At 43.8% G+C, this 20,802-nt stretch overlaps 1 protein-coding gene across 3 annotated transcripts in view; it reads right to left on the bottom strand.

Moving 5' to 3' along the window:
• Positions 1–20,802, bottom strand: part of ARAP2 (ArfGAP with RhoGAP domain, ankyrin repeat and PH domain 2) — a 1,740,202-nt gene that overhangs the window by 1,702,731 nt on the left and 16,669 nt on the right. For 2 of the 3 annotated variants that reach the window (XM_069631830.1, XM_069631831.1), the window contains exon 2: positions 13,235–14,241. The exons of the other annotated variant lie outside the window; for it this stretch is intronic. In XM_069631830.1, the coding sequence (XP_069487931.1) occupies positions 13,235–14,085 (851 nt within the window). In that variant the 5' untranslated portion in view covers positions 14,086–14,241. The remainder of the gene's footprint in view (positions 1–13,234; positions 14,242–20,802) is intronic. 3 annotated transcript variants of the gene reach the window in all.

Genomic DNA, 20,802 nt, shown 5'->3' with positions numbered 1-20,802 from the left:
GTCTGCCTGCATCGGGGACCGGTGAGTAGCATCGCTAGGAACTGGCCGCCCTCCTGCAGTAGCCCAAAGCTTTTCCCCGCTGTGTCTAACAGCACGCCTTTCCGTACTTGCGCTCTGCTTCTGCCCACATTGAAGGCTCCCCTTGAGTCGCGGAGCTCTGTTCGTCTTCATTTGTTCACCGAACTAAACTGCCTGATTCCCTCGAAGAGACTCCCCTTTTTGCCCGTTTGCACCAACGTGTGCAGGTACTTTTGAGCACAAGGCTCCACTCTTCGTAGGGCTTGGACTTCCTTTTAGTTAGCTGCCTCTGAAGGCGGGCGGGTCTAATTATTATTCGCACTGCCTGTTTTCCTCCCCATGAGTTTTATTGTGATTTCTCGCTACGGTCAATGTTACAAAGGCCTTGTAATAAATGTGTATATATTTTTAATATAACACCTGCTTGCAGTAATTTGTACGTGTCCTTGCTTTGTGTGCTCATTGCGGGCTTTCAGTCACCCTCACCCCTCTTGAGACCTAGTCTTGACCGCCGCGGTTGCTACCCTGATTGGTCTGGCTTGTCCAGAGGTTACCCTGTTCCAAGAAACTAGGCTGGCCTTCTGAACCTCTGCCCCTCCAGGACAGAGTTCATAAATCCGTCTTAACAGGACCCGCTGCAGAACTCCTAATGTCGCGGCCCAGAATGAACATTGCCGGTCCCTTACCAGCACTGTTCATTCCGTGGATGCCACACTTGTAATGGGGCCCAATGTGATTCAAGGCGCAACAAGACAAGAGGGTGGGGGACACATGCATTACAGAACAAAAAAACTGTCCTACTAGGCTATGTGACATTCATATCGTGCAAGTGCAGTAACAGAATTGCAGTTGACAGGGCAGGGGGGGATGGAAGTACCAGAGGATTAAGTGAGTGACACTGGAGGCCAGGTGGATAGAGCCAGGTGAAAGAAGTGGGTGGAAGGGCAGAATGTCCACATGCTAAGTGCGAGGAATGGCTGGAAGGGCTCAGCTGGTGCAGGCCCAGCCAGGCTAGTGCAGGTGGAGGGAGCCCATAAAGGCTAGTGCAGGTTGGGGTGGGGGTGCTCAGAGGAGACCAAGTGCAGGGGTAGACTGGTGGGGAGGGCCTGGTGCCCAGTAAGAATCAGGCAGCCATTCAAGAGGCAGAGGAGGAGACATTAGCAGTGGAGGGGGAAGATGGAAGTAGAAGAGAAAAGAGTAGCCATGAGAAGCTTCTGGAGCTAGAGGAGTTCTGGCTCAAGTCTGAGAGATGCAGGGAGGCCCTTCCAATGCTAGCCACCTGTGGAGGAGAGAGATCTACCCCCCACTCTCTGCTTGGGATCTGCATAGTGTTTGAGCAAGAAGACTGAAGGGCTTTAGCAGGGACGTATTTAGGGGAGAGCATTGGATGTAGCAGGGTCCCAAGCCCCAGAAAGCATTGCGGAGGATGCAGAGGGTTTTCAACTTGATCCTTGCAGCAACCCAGAGTTTGTCTGATTGTGTCGAACACTACTGATATGTCCAGTAGGGCAGATCGTGTACTGTTGTCTGCATTTATTCTTAGGTTATCTATCCCATTTGGATAGAAGAGCTGATTCTGTTCCTGAAGCCGACTTGTGAGTGCTCTAGTATTCCATTTGTTTATGTGATATGGATCTGTAGTCGGTGGGATCTTCTGCACTTCCTGTTTCATTTTTTAGGAGTGACTTGATGTAAGCTGATGTAAGCAGATTTGAAAGATTTAGGTAATATTCCTGTGGTTAGGGATAGAAACATCAGTAGGAAGTAAGATACTTAGGTGTACTGTGTTTGAGGGTTTCTTTGAAGATGCCTTTTTGATGAATGTGTCTTACAGGCAAGTGAACTGCAAATATATTGTATTTATTGTACATTTGTAAGGCGCTTAAACATCAGGAAATTGTGTTTCAAAGCACCCACAGGGCAGAGGGGAAGGAACATGGGAACATAGGCAAATGGAATAAAGTCAAGAACAAGAAAAGGGGGGTCCAACTAGGCCTTATGAGCATTCAGAACATACAAGTGCAGGGAGAGAGAGAAAGGACAGGGAAGGGGGTAAATACTAGGAGTTTCACAGAGGGAAGTGCCAAAGAGTCTGCTGTATGCAACAGTAAATGCCTGGCCGAGATCGCTTGGTACAGGGTGATCACCTGCAAATAATAAGTGCAGGCCTGTGAGAACACAAGCCAGTGAGAACACAAGCAAGTGCTCGGATGAGGAAGAAGGCTGAGGAAGGCCAGGATCCAGAAGGACACAAACGGTCCCAGGCCACCAATCTCAGCGACTTTGGGGTACTAGCACAGGAGTGAGAGGGGGAAGGAGGAGGTGAAGAGGAATGTCTTAAGGGGTTTCCGAGATTTGAGGCAGTCCGGCTCACAACGGAGAGTAAGGGGGAGGCTGTTACAGTGTAGGGAGCCAGCCGAGGAGGGAGATCTGCCATCAGCTCGCTGCTTAGAAAAGCACATGACATGCAGAGAGTTGGAGCCAGAGGAGCATAAAGATATGGAAGGAAAGTATTTGGTGAGAGCAAGTTGTAGATGGATTGGTCATCGGCCCCAGACAGCCTTATGAATGATGCAGAGGGATTTGATTTTGATCCTTGCAGTAACCGGGAGCCAGTGGAGGGTTTTTAAGGCTGGAGAGATATGGTCCTTAGGCTTGAGGCCAAGGATAAGACGCGCAGCCCTATTCTGGACAAGCTGGAAGGGTGGAAATAGGAAGATTAAGATTAAGGAAGAGTCTGTTCCAGTAGTCCAGCCTAGAGAGTACCGGAGATCTAGAGACATTGAGCTTCTGTGGAAAAGTGAGTTGAAAATGGGTCTTCTCGGCAAGATCCAAGATGTGAAGGAGGAAAGACATAGAGGAGTTGAAGATAACTCCAAGGTTTCTGGCTTCAGATGCAGGAGAAGGGGAGAGCCCATAGAGGGTGGCCAGAGTGAAGAGAGGAAATAGGGAGTGGGAGTTGTAAAGACCAGAGGGGGGTCTGTACTTCCGCTCTCTATATGGTAGAGGAGAGACACAGAGACCCCTGCCAAGATTCTCTAGTATTGGTAGACGTAGTCGAGCAATCAAGGCCTAGCTTCTCGGGAGGGGATGCGAGCTGGTTCTTAAGTACAGTGTAGTCCTCAAGCATTCACGAAGGAATGTCCACACACTGTATCGGTTAAAACAGTCTTTATATAATTAATATTCAAAGTCATATACACGATCATGATAACTCACTTTGTACTCCGGAAATCAACAAAGGTAAATATGTACAATTCTAAAGTGATACCACTAACGTTATTAGATCTCCTTAAAGTGCATACAGTCAGAATGACACACAGATCGAAATAAAGGGGAAACCAGAAGTAGAGAGAGGAAGGAAAGCAAAGTGGTTGAGCAATTGGCAGAATACTGGTAACTACCATTAAACACAGCTCTCTGTGGAGATCCCCCCACCTGGGCAACCTGATGAAGAAAGATAAAAGCCCAGTCCATATATTGTTCCCACTAGACTTTCCAATAGTTTTGCAATCCCAAAGTACCTTGGCTTTGTAGCGTTCCGCGTCGGGGAATCGACGGCACTTCTTGAGTATCCTCCTTTTCAGGCAGGAGTCATGGGTCGTCGAACGTCCGACGAAGAACAGCTCGAGCTATGACGTTGAAGTGGCAGCTTCGTTCCTAGGGGTGGTCATTGACGGGGAAGCGTAAACGTCCTGCAAGGAAGAGGCGTGCCGGGCACCTCGAGGTCAATAGTTCTGGACTGCAAAGAGTTGAAGAACTGTGGCCCAGCACGGGCGTGGAGTCGTCAGCGTCTCTGTGGTCTTTGGGTGGTAGGAAACCCACCGGTGGATGCTCCTCGACGCTTCGACGGTCAGGCCTTCTCCGGCAGGATACAGCGGCGACGATGCGGAAAAGAGCGTTCTTGGATCAATGAAGTTCTTAGGCAAACGGGAGCATGGTGGCTCCAGTCGGCGACGGCAGTCAGCGACAGTGGTGGACAACAGTCCGGGTGCTTCTCCTTGGAGTTCTGCAGCAATCCCCGTATCGGGTGGGCAGCCTGTCGAAGGTCTGTCTACCAGGGACCTTAGGCAAAGATCAGCTGTGCACCATGGTCCCTCATAGCTCGGGAAGAGGGCGCGTTACCAGGTCCTCTCTGGGCAGTCCTTGCAGCACAGCAGCTTTCAGATTGTGAAGGAGAGCAACAGCAATTCTTCTCGTCCAGCAGGGCTCAAGGTTAAGCTTCAGTTACTCCAGTTACTCGTTGTAGTGGAATTCAGCTTCCGAAAACGATTGCTAGCAGTGAGAGGTCCCCAGATATACTGTTGATCTCCCATTCATTCTGCTGGGTCACACTCAAGCATCCAATCACGACTAAGGTCATTCAGGCAGGTAGGCAGCCAATCAGGCACACGGTGCATTCTGGCCATTCACTTCTCTCCAGACCCTCACAACAAGTTATGTGTATTGGGACAAGTACCGAGCCATTCAACACTCCAAGCTGCATTCATACCGGTTTCGGACAGGGCTATCTCAACCATTGTGTCAACAACCAGATACTAGACAGCCACAACATAGAATGCATATTCGTCACACACTCCATTCACCCAGGTCCCACCCACAGGCGTACCCACAACATACGGTCTTTGAGAAGGCTCCACCCAGTCTGGTCGGCACTTCCCCACTATATGGAACTTCCACCCAACAGCCAGTCAGGGGGAAGGGACAGAGGCAGGGCTTACCGGGACTTTGGGAAGATCGAGGTAACAGGTGATGGAAGGAAAGAGGCCATGGGGGCCATTTTGTCTCCATCTGGAATCTACCGATTCTAACGACAGAGCCTGGGCATCCCAAATTGGAGGACGCTCAGGGCACCAGTCATTTCAGCACAGAGCTGCCACCAGCCCGTACCCTGCTCTGTGGGTCACACATAGGTGCTGAAAAACATACATTAAGGGCAAATGGTTGCACCCCTACCCATGGGTGCCATAAGGGTATCCCACGGGTCTGTTCACCGAACCAAAAGAGAGAGAGCTGCATCCCCAGAAGTCCCACATGAACTCCTGTGCGAAAAAACACGACAGAACATGCGATAAAAAGCAATAAAGGACAAGGATACGGAGGCCCTGTCCCTTCGATGTATTTCCTGCATCACAGGAGTCCCAAAAGGAAAGATCTCAGTCTTGCTGGCATTGAGGCAGAGATCATTGGAGGCACACCAGGACTGGATAGCAGACTACAGGCAGTTGTGAATTTTAGAGGAAGTAGGGAGAGTATCAGAGGGAAGTTTGAAGAAGAGTTGGGTGTCATCTTCCTAACAGTGGAAGTGCAGATAAAAAATGGAGATAAGGTGAGCAAGCAGAGTGAGATAGCCGTTAAAGAGCCAAGGTGAGAAGTTAGACCCCTGGGGAACAGCACAGGTGGAGATATATATGTCATTACACAATACTATAGCTCTTTTATTGATAGAGCCAGCATTCCTAACATGTAATGCGACAAAGTGACTTCTCTTCTGCAGGAGTCTAAGGATGAGTAGATGCTAAACTGCCTATTCAGATCCCACACTTCTATAAACCAACAGTTTTCAGCAGGAAGGAAAAACATGAAGGAAATGCAATAAGTAATTCAAAAAGAATATTTGTTTAGTGGAAACAGTGCAAAAGGCACTTAGCCAATCTCCACGGCCCCAAAATAGTGGACCAGGGGAAAAGGGTCAGTTCAAAGTACCTTAATCTAATGTTTGGCATTGAACCAGACTTCCAGCTGTACTGCGGTTCTGGTTGAACAGGTTCCGGTGATGTGAGTCGTGTTGGGTCAAGCAGTCTACTGGCGTCCAGTAGGTTCGAAGAGGGAGCTTGCTGCAAAAGAGTACGGTGCTTGGCTTATGCAGTTCAGATTGCTTACCAGGGTTGGTTCGATGGTCGATTCTGTTTGAGACATTGTTAACCGCTGGTCTGGGTCAGCAAGTGAAGTGATGCTCCACTGTTTCTGTTGAGGTCAATCAGTTCTATGTAGTGACCTTTGTGATTCGATACAGGGTTCAAAGAGGCAGCAATTATAGTTTGTCCATAATGGCAAGCAGATTTTTGAGCCAAGTAGGTTATGTGCTTTGCTTGGCATGATGAGGACACAAGCCAGTTTGATGGGTGCAAAGCAGTGATCATTTGAATATTCGATGAAATGTCAAAAGCAGCAATGGCTGGTATTTTTGATTTGAGTCCAGTGAACATGGTTCAAATGTGGTTTGAACAGTTTGATATGGTAGAACAGAGATCCTGGCTGATCTACTGCATGGGGCTCTAGGACAGGGTGAGTCCTTTCAGGTTCTGCTCTCCCAGCCCAGGAAGGTTTGGTGCAGAGTGGTATTTTCTGTTTCTCAGCATGAGTCCTCCCCAAAGTATCCTGGGAGTGTGTACGGATCAGGGCTTGTCTCTGCCTTGCAATACACCTTCTTCACCTCTATGGCTGAAGACTTTGGAAACATCAACCCTCCCAAAAGAGGTAATTCTTCCTTAAGTATGGGATGTTCTAAAATTGAATCAAAGATGGAGTGGCAGACATCTTACTTTATAGAGTGCCCAGGTAATTGGACAAAACCAAGCCTGTATTAAGTGGTCCAGCCTGTTCTTGTGACAATTGGTTTTTGCCCTCTTGCATCATATCGAACACAAGTGAGTGGAGGAGACAGGAAGGAAGAAGAGGTACAGATTCAAACAAGAGGGTGGTACCGTTCCCCATCTGTGCTGAGCTCCCTCCGTATAAAGTAACTCTGCCTCCTTCTCAGAGCCATAGCAGCAAAAGCTCTTTGAATGCAGCACTATGGTTCGAGGATATCACTTTTTTGTAGGGTGCCCCCTTTGATTTCGGTTACCCAGGACAGCTCCTTTAGAGAGGGTGTCTTGAAGGAGAGAGGCATTAACCGACTTCATAAAGGATCAAAAGAGAAGCACCTCGCATTGCCTAATGTCCTGCTGGTTGGGCTCAAGAACTGACATATGTATGATACAAATGAGGTTTTAATAATAATTAGAAATAAAATTCACCCTACCCGAAATCAGGCATATCTTATATGTAAGGTTTATAACTGACACAAGGATAGCCCCTCTCATAATCATGTGGTTTTGGAGTAGAGGTGCATGTTTAAATGCAGTCGATCTGCTGAAGTGATGGCCACCCAAGCTTTCAATAGAGCATCTGTGACCACTGAACCTGTTCTGTGACACTGGTGAGTAGCTGCTGCAGATCAGGATACTTAAAGTTTAGTTGGACATTATGATTTTGGCAAGGAGTTCGATGAAAGAGGCATCTGGTTAGCAGGCTGACCTTTATGAGATACAATTACCAGCATAATTGTATTATTAAAAACACATTCAGAAAATCCAGGGCTTTCAAACATTGAGGAACTGCAAACAAAATTTGAATTGTGATATGTTTACAAAATTAAGGTGTTTGACAATTTTGCAGGGCAGTCACATTCAACATTTAAAATGGTAGATTTGTCATTGCAATTAATAAGAACTTTTAGATGTGGTGAAAGGAATGCACACATTTCATTAGTGGAAGCAATAAGTGGCTATTTCTATTCAGTAATTGTCCATAATTACTTTGGGATCTTGGCATACTATCTTGCAGAAATGTTCATATTTCTAAGCTCCAAGTAGGCTTCTGCATTACCTAAATGTCATGCATTTCCAAATCGGATTAGACTGGCACGTGTTCAGGGAAAGGTAAAGTTCATACTGTACAGTGACTGAGGAGATAATTGTCGCAATTTATTTCTTAGGAACACTAGACAGAAATCCTGACGAGGTACATACCGGATAAACTAGAAGCAGTCAGATGATATGCCAAGTCTATCAGTCCTGAACCACTACAACTAGTTGTGCAGATTTACACTGGATGTTTTCTAGGAAACAAATGAGCTGAAAAAGTCATGCTTTTGAACCTGCAAGGAACAGAGTTGCCTTCCAGGTTAAGATCTAGAATCAAGGTCAACAATCGTGACCATCAATGCCATCTCTGATTGGACATGGATTGAACATGGAGGGAGAGAAATAGTTCCCATTCTCTGTTAAATAACATTTGCTCCAGACTCCATTCCACAGTTGATAAGATGCCTGTTTGTGAAGTACAGAAGCACTCCACTGCATAATTGTTTAGCTAAGAACCTACCTTATACAAAGATGAGTGTAGCGGAGACAATGATCTATGTGATAACCAGTGTTCCAGATAAGATTTTGTGGGAGTATTGACTCACTATATTTTAAAGTTGAGAGTAAAATGTATTTTTAGGGATTAAAAAGTAAATCTCAATCACAATGCGATCCAGACCAGTATGCGTTCTTTGTTGTGTGTGGGATTCGTGTTGCATTGAGTAAAGACAAGTGTGTTAAGTGCATCAGATAATGATTTGAAAGGTAGGTCATTCGTGTCGTGTAGGCCCAGGTTGAGGTCTCCAAGTAATGATGATGTTGTTCACAATTAGTGACCTAATAACGGATGGCATGCTATTTCAAGCCTAGCTATTTTAATAGTTCAGTCCTAGGAAATAACAATATTTCACATGTTCAAAAGTAAGGTTTTATAATAGAAATAGGGATTTTTTTGTTGAACTATTGACTTCAGAGTAAATGTTCAAACCAATTATTTAGGCCTGAAAATATCTTTCAGTTGAGTCATTAGGAAATAAAGTCTGTCGATGAAAAGTAGAGATACTTTGTTGTGGCCATCGAGATGACAGCATCAATCCTACATGCATGCATCATAGGGAGAGACCATGGAAAACATGGATCTATTTGTACTTTTAAGGTGCCCCACAAATCCCAGGTAAACCCAGAAGAAACACAGTCAATCCAATGACGGAGCAGACAAAGAGCATTGCTCATCAATTATTTCATAACATAATCTCAGTTCATAAAACCTAAAGGGAACGGGATAGGTTAGTGGGTTGGACTACATAAACATTCCATACAGGTTAAATGTTTTCATTGGGTTACACATGTCTGTTGGCTCCACCTGGAACCACCCCAGTAGTGATATTGTCATTTGATGGCTACATCAACTGTTCTAGGTTCCGGGGTAATGCTTATTATACTTTTAGTGAGAACATATCGGCAGATTTCCTTCTATCAGAGCGGGCAGGTCAATATGCCAATGCAATGGCTTGCTTGATTACCGTGTCACAGATTGTAAACACATATGTACAGAGCTTCCATGGCGTGAAGCAAGCGCTGTATTTGTTCTCTAGGACGTTCATGCGCCTACATTCACTTGTTCAATGGCCACTGATAGGGATGCACCACAAGTGTCCAATCCGAGTAGGTGTTTAGTGGTGTTAGTGCCTTTATGGCTGAATACAGGAAAAACCTTCATACAGCTCATGTAGAATAATTAATGATGGCCACCACAAGCCAGCAATCTATAAACACAAACAAGTGGGGTTCACTTGTTTCTTAGTGCAAATCAGGTAAGAAATAAAAAAAACAGTAGTGGGGATGTCAAAGGTCATAACAGCTCTGTGCAGAAGCTTAATTCCGAATGTGCAAATGAAGACAATTATGAGCTTTAAAACAAAGAGCATGATATATGATTTGTCACATATCTGAGGTAAAACTGAGCAGCAGAACATGGATAATGTCTCATGGCTCTAACACATGTTGAATGAGTCAAACACAATACGGCCACATATGAGTGTCATGCCAGGACATTTTGGTGTGACATATGCAATATAAGTTGTACAAACCATCCTATGCTGACAAGCTGAACACATACATCAACAATTTCACATCCTCAGATCATCTGACAGAGCTTACAATTACATCACACAGCCTTAGCCCCCCTGCAGTTCAGCACGCGCCATGTGCCTCTGGACTGAATCATCTCCTCTTACTCCCTCAGATCTCCTAAAAACAATTGTCCCCTAAAACCTACTTCCTACACTGACGGTATCATCCTGACCTCCAACATTAAATAACTGATGGTCCCAATACTCAACACAACCCTAAACATCATTAATGTCTCCCTCACATTAGGGCAATTCGCAGATACCCTCAAGACTGTTCTCATATGACCTCTTTTGAAAAACCTGACCGTAGATCCAGATGACCTTCCAACTACCAGCCCAACCTTCCGTTTATTTGCAAAATCTTACAAAAAGTAGTAGCTATAAAACTAATCACAATAATGAAACAACTACACCTCCTAAACAACTATCAATTGGGGTTTTGTCCAAAGTGAAGCATCAAGACAGCCATAATCCTGGTGGTGGGTTATGCCCTCCAAATCATGCATAAAGGTGACTCCTGCCTCCTCATCATCCTTGATCTCTGGGATGCATTTGACACTGTCGACCACCCCATACTCTCTCCCTCCTCATTAACAGGATTGGGAATCTCTGGCACTGTGCGGCATTGGTTTACCTCCTGCATCTTGTGCAAACATTAGTCTGTCCAGATGAATATGTTGCATTCTAAATAACTCCCAGTTTTCTGCTGAGTCCTCCAAGGCTCCATCCTATACCTGATCCTTTTGAACCTTTACATGGTACCTCTGAGCACATTCCTCAATTCCTCAAAAATCCCAATACAGTCACCCACAAATATATGGATGATGCTCAGTTGTACATCGAAGTAAAAAGTCCACAAGGCATAAGTCGTCGTGCAATTAACTAACCATCATCCAGCTCTGGATGTCCACTGTCTACCTCAAACGTAACCCATCCCAGACCGAATTCATCCTCACTGGTCCTCTGCTAAACAACCACTTGTCCAACAGTAGCTCAATGATATTCACCTAAAAGGGTTTTATCTGCAACTCTTTGAGTCAGTAAAATCCTTAGGCTTCACCATTGACAGCAGCCTGTTCTTCCAGAAGTACATAGCCAAGAAGGTCCAAACGCCATTGCTCTGTATCTCAACTGTTCACATAATCAAACCCTTCATCGCTCCACAGGACTTTTAGTCTGCAGTGCATGCCTTTGTGGTCTTGCACATCGGTCAGCGAAATGCCATCCTGACATGGCTCCCAGTTGCTCAATTGGCTCCCTAAAAGCAGTCCACTACGCTGCAGCACAACTTATTACAGGTGTATGTACCTATGACCAAACCACCCCCATCCTACGCAAACTACAATGGCTTCCTCTCCAGGCCAGGATACTGTTCAATACTGCATGTATCATCTACAAACCATTCACAAGTAGCTCACCAACGTACCTGGTGACTAAGCTTCACATATGTGGTGGCATACGCTCTTCAAACAGCAAATCAACCAACTGGCTCAAATCACAACTCTTCCACAAAGAGAGGCCACATGCAATCCTTCTCTTGTCATGCACCCACCCTCTGGAACTCGATGCCGGTATCAGCTCGGAATGCCCTCATAATTTTCCCATGTTTCAAATTTCTCAAAACATGGCTTTTTCAACAGCACCTAACTATGGGCTACTCAAAGCAGAAATACAGAGTGCAACTCACAATACTGCCTTACTTCAAATGGGGCCTGCCAAAATACTGGCTACCCACACCCTGCACAACCCTCAGCTGGTCTGGAGCGAGATTTGCGCTTTGAACAAAAAGATCAAAATCAAAATACAATAAATCCTACCCACAGTGGACACTAACACTAGCAATGTTTAATTTATCTCAGTATATATAGTGTTACATAGGGAGAGGAAGGCTATAATCACCCACTCTAAATTCGGACTTCCACATCTTCACGGGCTGTGTGTTTTGTAAAAATGATTACAATATCCCAGCATCGTGTAACGCAAACTGTTGCCACCGGGGACAATAACATGGTGGGTCACTGATAGCAAAAGAAAATCCCACATGGACAATGCGGTGACAGGCAATATGACTGTTGTTCCACTGCTTGAGGAGATGATTGCTCTGATTGCTATGGGAAACACAAACCTGAAGGTGGGTAGTTCCACTGCAGTGTAAAGATGATAACATGACTGCCAGAGCCAGACACATTTGATAGCCTTCAGCATCTTCTTCAATGATGCACCATTGTGTTTTAGAGATCTGATGACGAGGGGGCAGGTTGAAAATACTGCAATCTTACCAGCACCACAGGTAATTAAAGAAGGATTACTGTGCCGGTTTTCTCGTGGGACTCCAATTCTGATGTCCTCTTAAAGTCCACCTACCCTCACACTAATAATGCACAGCTCTGCCTTCTGACTCAATGTAAAGCGTAGAGGGGTACTCAACCTAAATTGAACCCTCATTAATTTCTGTTTTCTAGTCTTCAAATCTATCCCTGGATAACCCCCTTCCCACCAATTGGCTGACTATATCCCCCATTATTCTTCGACTTGCTCAATAGATCCACTGTAAACAAAAGACTGCCTTTATTTCAATCACAATACTCGGGCTCCCTAGCACCGTATCCTTTGAAAGCAAGAGCATTCCCACTTTACTTCAAATACATGTGTCAACAACAGAAAGCTAACAACAAGTGCATAGTCATGACACTGGCATGCAACGGGGGAAATGTCTCCTTTCAATAAAACCATGGGTGACAGAATATTACCTTAAGGTCAGCCCCACTGAGAACGACGTTCTTACAGTCGATTACCGTTAAGGAGTAAACAACCCTTAAAACCTGTCATCTGTGCATTTTACTGGATGTGGAATTACCCATAAAGGTCATGTACCTCGTTTTTTGCAGCGGAAATGGCTGTGTTGACCCTTTCCACTTATCATTTTCCAAGGTGATAAATGTCAGTGACTTTGTCATCTTGGCAATGACAAATAACTGGGCATCTCAACTACCCTGATGCGCCATTTTAAGAGCTTACATAGTAGGGTGGAAAGGCTCTTATTGTTACTTCACAGATTTTAGGAAGTGTCCTCTAGCCTTGCTACTATGTGCGGGCTGCCCATATTTCATCATCTGGGCTTCAAATCATTTGCAGCTGGTGCATACATATGTACGAGGCAAAACGCCCCCCCCCCCCCCGCCCCATTTCTCACAGAGAAATGCATGTGATCGTGCAAAACTGAGATGGCAAACATCCTTCTCGCTCGCTGTACTTAAATTTAGAAAAGCCTGTGTGGGATTACAAATGTTTTTTTAACATCTCTGTTATTAACACATATTGTGTATGTTTGCATATCATCTTTAAATAAACTATATTTGAATAACTGTACCTACTTCCAGGCAATTATAAAGGCAATTATTATTCATAAATCTCACTATATTGTATTCTGAGAATTGTGTTCATGGCACTTACCTCACAAAGTGTGCAGTGTCTGATGAGCCTGGGATTTGAGGAACGGGTCTGTTCCTTAATATGAAAGAGCGCGAAGGCACAGAGTTTGGTATGGGGTCTTTCTTTTTCCAAGATTGCGGAGTTCGCTCATATAAGTCATTTACGACCATTTTCCCCTGAAACTTAAAGAATGAATCCTCTGGTGGACTGTCTGCTGCTGCACATGGCAGGTGCACATTTTCATGTGTATTGTCATTAGGTTCAGAACTATGTAGGGCTGGAGAAATTGCCCAGTCTGAAGATGTGTGTTCTTCTATTGGGTTGCCTCTACCCTCATGATTCAAAACCCCTGTCTGGTTATTTCCAGAAGTCTGTGTGCAATAAATGCTTGTGCTTTCAGAACAGAGAGGTCTGTCCGTGGAATGTTCACATGATCCTACCACGCTTGAAGAATCATTCTTTTCTGCTATCGATTCTTTCTGCAGAGAAGTCTTTGACACATTGCTGACGTCATTCTCAGCTGACATGTGTAATGGATTCTCAGTAGGTATTTGTGTTTTCTGTTTAAAGCTGTCATTACTTGCAGTGGCTTCTGAGCAACTTGCAGTTGAGATCATTGCATTTGCATTCTGATTGTCATCAGTCATAGGTATGTCCTCAGTTGGCATAAAGATGAGCTCTATCTGCTTCAGGATCCTCTTCCGGTGACCCGTCAGTGATATTCCAATTTTCTGAAGCACATCATTATTAATTTCAGCAGCATCACACAAAGTTGTATACCCCGATGCTTGGAAAAATGAATAGTACATATCCAAGTGGATGCTGGCTAGCAGCTCTCGAATATCAACTCTGGTTTTACTGCTCATCGTCATAATGGTGGCTTCATTTCTCCAAGAAGTCAGAGCTGTGCAAAACTCCAAAGTGTGTTCTTGGTAAACTTAATTTAATCTTCATGTATTTAATAAACATAGAGAATGTAGTTGTTACCCAAGTCAACTTGTTGCTGAATTTGTCTCTGAAGTTCAAGTCTGGAAAATAACAAGGATCAGAAACAGTCAGTAAACAGCAAGGCATGTTATATTATTAAAATGTATGAATTGATGTGTAGCTGATAATAGGATATGCAGAACAAATACATCAGTGGTTTGGTCAACATTGCAATGGTTAAGGGTGCGTGACACCCAGGGATGTAAACTCACAAAATGCCAGGGATATCAGAATTGACCTCACACATCCGGTGACATCACAGGAAGTGAGGTCATATGACCTTTGACTCTGATGGCAACACATGAAATAACATCACATCACATTTAATCCCTATGGCATCACCTAAAGTGACTGACAGGTTTACACAAGCTGACATTTCATGAAGTACCAAACCGGTATCAAAGCAGACATTTTTAAATACCAACCATATTTTAACTAGGGCGCCACGTTCGTATGCCATGGAGGGGTTTCATGCTATGACAGCGGTAGCACCATTTGAAACAACATAGCACAGGGGCATTGCCATTTACTGCCATGTTATATCAACTATATCTGCTCCTGTCAGATCTAATAATCATATGCCAAGTAACGCCCCATATTCTAAGGTCATGCCATAATATAGTATATCAAGTGTATACCCTATTTGAGGATACTGACATATTATTTCTTTTATAGCCCTACAGTCTAGGTACATTCAAAATATATTAGTTACTGTTTTATATATCCAGTCGCTTCTATCATATGCCTAGTGCATCCTCTAATGTCCAGTAATGCTACCCAATGGGGGGCATTCCGAGTCCGGTGGTAACCCACCGGTGCTACTAGTCGGTTGCCACTGGACTCGTAACACTTTTCCACCACCTGATATCCCGGTGCCACCGGGACATTACAAGTCCCGGCGGATCGGGATGTCAGGCATCGGCAAATGTTGTTCCCACTTCCTGGGGAGTCCTATAGGACTCTAAGGGAGTGGCGAGATGGAAGCACCGGCACCGTTGCTAATGATGCCAGTGCTTCTGTGACAGGTCTGTCTACCAGGAACATTGTGCAAGGCTTGCCAGATGCAACACTCTCTGCAGGCAGACTTGTAGTGTGGCAGTCCAGAATGGGTGCCGGAACGTTGCTACCGTCACCCTTATATCCGGACCGCAACACTTGTAATGAAGCTCAATGTCAATTAATGCCTCATACACCTAATCTAGTCGCCATATCTAAGGGAGCACTCTAAATGTCTTATTTCTGCCTTCCTATGTGAAGTGCAGCCTCAAATTCTGCAGTAATCAAATTCCCCAGTAAAGCCATTACACGTTAATTAAGCATGGTATGATGCACTATATGTGCAGCTTCACATGTAATGCATCCCATCATGTGCAAAGCTTAGCCTCAAATGATCAAAGACAACATGGCTCCTTTGGAGCCCGTCTCTATGAAAGGCTCAAAAGAAAAGCGTTTTCATCCTCGTTTGCGGGGATGTAAATGCAAGTACGACAGCCACAGTTTAAGTAACCACTATCAAACTTAAACACACATTCATGTCACGGTCAGAAATTACCTAGTTATAATTTCCACCTCCCCCTGTGCTAGTTCCCAACAGGCATAAGGGAGCGACCCTCATTTCTTCGCATTTAAAAGTGCATCCCGTTTGTGAATCCATGATGTGCTTTTAGATTTGCAGAAGCGCCCTGTCTTGCACAAATGTGCAAATAGTTGAAAAGGGGCATCTGAATGAGAGCATCTAAGATTGGGCTGCTTTGTTTGTTGACACAAGTGATGAGATGTGCTATGAGAATCTGCCCCTAAGACATTATTCCAACCCAAAGCTTGGATTTATTGATGCTAACAATCAGGCATTTATAATTATCCATTACTTATATAGCGTTTTAGTCAAAGCAATCTACATAAAAAACTCATATAAAATTATTTTACACTTCAACCGACCTGCATTGCACACAGATTCCAGCAGTGAGCCCTTAACACACTGAGCTATTTTACCAGCCATTGCTGCATACCACAGCATTTAGTAATGCATGGGTTCTGGGGTTACAATTTGCATTAATGCAACACTTACGATCACAGTGCTTAGGAGCAGGAGGAATATGTTAGGCCAACTAGTAAACCTGATAATATGATTGTTATATTTTATTTTCAAAAGCACTGGAGGGGGACAGTAGAGGATGGTGGTAGATATCCTAGTACATTTTTTTTTTTTTTTAACTGCACAATGATTAAACATGATATTGTGTCGCAACTGGGTGGCTCATCGAGTTAAAACTGAACTTTGACATTTGACAGGAAAATCTAGGACACCATCACATCAAAGTGTAGATTATATTTACACATAGTAATAGGTGTCAGAAACCTAAAACATTCAAGTTGACTCTAAATAAGAAGATCTAGGTCTGGGGCATCCAGTCTGCCTTGTCTATGTAGACAAATACTAATCTGCAGCAGCAGAGTTGCATATATAGCACATTAGAGAAAGCCAAACTTCACAGGGTGATTTCCGAAATTAAAGAGGGATTCACACTGCCTCTGCAATCCTTGACAAGGCCTGTTCCAGAGGTTGCACTGAAGTCACAAGGGGTCGCAGTTGCAACCCCTAGTAAACCCCAAATGACATCTATGGTGACACATTCTACAAAGTCTGGAGTTGGCACCAGATACACTTTAGTCTATTACACGACATACCGTATTCGGCCCCGTTTCTGTCTCATATTATGCTGTACTGGACTTCAAGTACAAGGTTTTGGAATGTTTCTATAATTATTAACAATTATCATAGTTTGCACAAAATATTTTACACTTCAGCCACACTATTTAAAAATGAAACATCAGTACATCCCATTAGACACTAACTGCCTGATTCATGGAATTATTTGCCTGATAAACGCAGATTTGCGCGCGTTTCTGGCCGAAAAACCCATACTTCAAACAGGGATTTTCAGGCAGAAAGCCGCGCAAATCCGTGTTTTTCACACAAATAATTCCTTGAATCAGGCTCTAAAATGTCTTTCTAATTCTCTGACTTATCAAATTGCTTTCAACTGTCTGAGTCTAATGAAATAATTTGAAATCATCATCCAACTGTTATTTATCATATTTAACAGTCGTGTTCCATAACATATAATCTATATAACTATGTCTGTGGCAGCACATTCTATTAATAAGGGATACAAATTCTCCATTTAACTTAAGTCATTGCATAGGCGACATGTGTGATAATTGCTTGTCCACATCCAGCATTCAGGTTATCTTGCCTCCCATAACCCTTGGTGCTTTTGTAGCCTCTCATACACTGGTTCGACTGCATAAGCAGTGTTACCTCTTCAGGAGTGGTTGCTTCCCTTACTCTGCCTGGCACAGCAGTTGTTACGCTTCTTGTTTGGAGATCTGAGATCTGACTTCTCCACTTCAGTCTGGCCCACCAGAGCTTATGTGTGTTCACACCACCATCCGAGACAATCTCTCTACGGTCTCCACCTCTCTCGATACTTCGCCCTCTTTGCTGCTCAAGACGGCAGTCTTCCAGCATCTGCGTAGCTCTTCCCCGCCAGATGTCCTCCCGTCAGAGGCTCTCCTCCCATGCATAGGATTCTATCTCTCTGATTCATAGTTCCTTATGGTTTTATGCATATCATTAAAAACAAAAGGGTTGTGTTGCAGCTCTTTGACTGGGGAGTTCAGGAGAGATCCAGCAATACCTGAAGCCAAAGAGACTGAAGAAATGTCACTGTTTGGTGGTTTCAAAACAGAAGTAACAACAGTGTTTCCAAATCCCATGTAGGCCAACAATGTATCTTTGGGCTGAGAGTTGTTTACCGGACTGAGAGTCCTTGTCCCCAAGAGGGGAGTCACTCTCAGTAAGGTCCTACTTGCCCAGACCTGTAGGCAGGGTCTTGCTGAGCAGGCTCCCCTCGCTAACCTCAAAGGGGGATGGCTGCCCTCTGTAGAGAAGCATCGAATAGACCAGATTTGTCACACCACACACTCATACATTGATACCCATTCACACACACACACAGCCTCACACATATTCAGCTTCTCTCTCATTCACACACACCATATAGAACCTTCACACTGCATTCATTCACAGCGCACACAACATTCACATGGCCCTCCCATTCACATGTGTACTAAGACAGTCAATCCCTCACATGCATGCACACATAAATGCACACCCTTGCAAACACACATAAAATAATATTCTCACCAGCTCTGCACCAGCACTGGACTCTACACCTCCTCATCTGCTTCAGGGACTCTGGCTTCCATGAACCATGTACATAGAAGCCGGGCTAGCTCACTTATTCCTGTACATGAACAATGGTGCAAGAGTGGTCGGAACTATTGCCCAGGCCCAGGAACAGTATGGCGCAGTGCATGAGCACCTATACTCAAATTCCTTCTCCAGCCTGCTTGCCTACTGGGCCATGCAAGGCTGAGGAAGAAAATGTCCTGTCCACAATATTTATGAAGCATTGGTGGGACATGTTGTGCAGTGTCTCCTAAATTGACGTAGAGAATTTATCCCGCTCATTGCAGGGGGTTGGGAGGTGACTGTGTGGCCACATTGGTAGAGGAAGAAAAATTTGCCTCACCTGATAGCTGCACAGCTTCTCTAAAACATTGATTTGCAGAGTGTTTTCAATGGCAAATACCTCTTTGAAAAAACTTTGTCAATCAACCCACATCCCTTGTATTACACCATCTGGACATGGAAGCTGGTGCCTTTGGGGTCCCAAGGCTGTATGGTCTTTGGTGACAGCACAGACTGCCCATGCGAAGGGCTGGCCTGATCCCAAGACAAAGCTTACTCATGGATTTACCATTTGCACTTTTCTTGTTTACATTCCTTGTCAAACGAACGAAACCCACCAGGCATGTTTATGGGAAGTCAAGTCACCCTACTAATAGAAGGGTTCACCAGCGTGCTTCTGAATGCTCAATATTGTCTGCATGTCTGGAATTAACTGGACTACAGTTTGCTTCAAGAGCCAAAATCAAACTTGACATAACAGAAAACTGTTGACAAAAAACATCCAACTCAAAAATCAACTACATAAAGTTATGATTATTTACCTCAAGGTTGTTATAAGGGAGCCTTGGCTGATAAACAAAAGGAAGAGCTATCAGAGAAGACATCAGTGTTGGACAAAGACTTTCCATCAGAGAAAAAGCATCACCTTCTATAGTACATGGCATGGCATGATCTAAGCTTGCATGGAACTGGCTGAAAATTACCGGAATATTGTTTTTTTTATACTCAAATTGCAGAACCTATTTCCAATTGTATCTAACCAGGATACAGCCCACATGGATGATCCAAGTTATCATGCTACTGATGGTAAAATCCATGTACTATCATTCTTTCTAAAGGAACCAACTACAATACCTCTGTCCAAACTATTTAAATTTCACAAACAGAAAAGGAACAAGAGTAAATCAAAAAGAAGAAAACTAATGTCCTTTAGCAAATACGCTGCATTACACTCAAGCACCAAATCAGGAACTAGTAATCAAGAAGTAAATACCTTCCTAAATGTGATGAGTGCAATTCTTTTTATTTTGTAAAGAAGCATATTGAAAACATTTTGTAGAAAAGAGAGCATACGAAACTGCGGAATTCATATACAATTGCAATACAAAATAGACACATACAAATGATAAGTATATATGGCCCTCCATGGAGTAGGTCAATTGATATGTAGATTTCTTTAGACTAAACTTGCTTTTCTGAATCATTGTTCTGTATGTGTCTTCCCAAAATGTCCCTTTTTTATTATCCAATATATTTTGGTTTTCCTGTCTGGTGTACTCTCATATCTAAAAGGTGTTAACTACACATGTTTTTATTTTCTCAAGAAACATGTAATGAGTTGTTTCTTTAAAAAATACACATGAACATACTCATCACATTTTGCAATGTATTGTGCAGTAGCACCTGGAGCGTTCCAAGTGCCAGATGAGATTACAAATAAATTATCTCAGGCCCAACTAACCAGACAGAAACAAAGAATATGGCAAAATACTACTTTATTACCAGCTCAATAAAGTAGGTCAACCTGGTAAACAAACAGACTGCAGCTCACACACTCTTGAATACATTTCCGTTACACAAAAGCTTTATACTTCGATGTACGTCAGCTATGACTTCATCCTACATGGCAAACAGTAAAAACATATCCGGCCGAGGGATTAGTTAAGGGAACATATATACCTATGGCTTGTTCAGGTGTTAGTAACTTCTTTGGCTGCCCCTTATATAGCCTTATATAGTAAGCACGTCTTAAATGACCTCTAACTGTGTATAATACAGATACAAGCAGAATAACAGCAATGGATTGGCTTCTGCAACAATGTATAGTCCATCATTACATAGGCCCTCATAACTGGTTGGCATTGTATTCCAGCCATGGACATTCGGCTTTTTAGCAGCACGTAAGCTAAATGAAACCCAAGTGTGTGGAACAATGTCAAACAACTGCCCACTTGGCCAATTAGCCTACTAACACTCATTGGTTAGGCCCTAAACCAAGGCTTCCTCTTTTTAGTTGACCTTGCTGATGGTTCCCTTACTCAGAACTTTAAAGGGAGTGAATGTA

This window comes from Ambystoma mexicanum, chromosome 6q, assembly GCF_040938575.1.
Source record: "Ambystoma mexicanum isolate Mex_15411 chromosome 6q, UKY_AmexF1_1, whole genome shotgun sequence".
Taxonomy (NCBI): domain Eukaryota; kingdom Metazoa; phylum Chordata; class Amphibia; order Caudata; family Ambystomatidae; genus Ambystoma; species Ambystoma mexicanum.
Note: the sequence above shows the minus strand (reverse complement) of the source record. Positions and strands in the feature narration are given on the sequence as shown.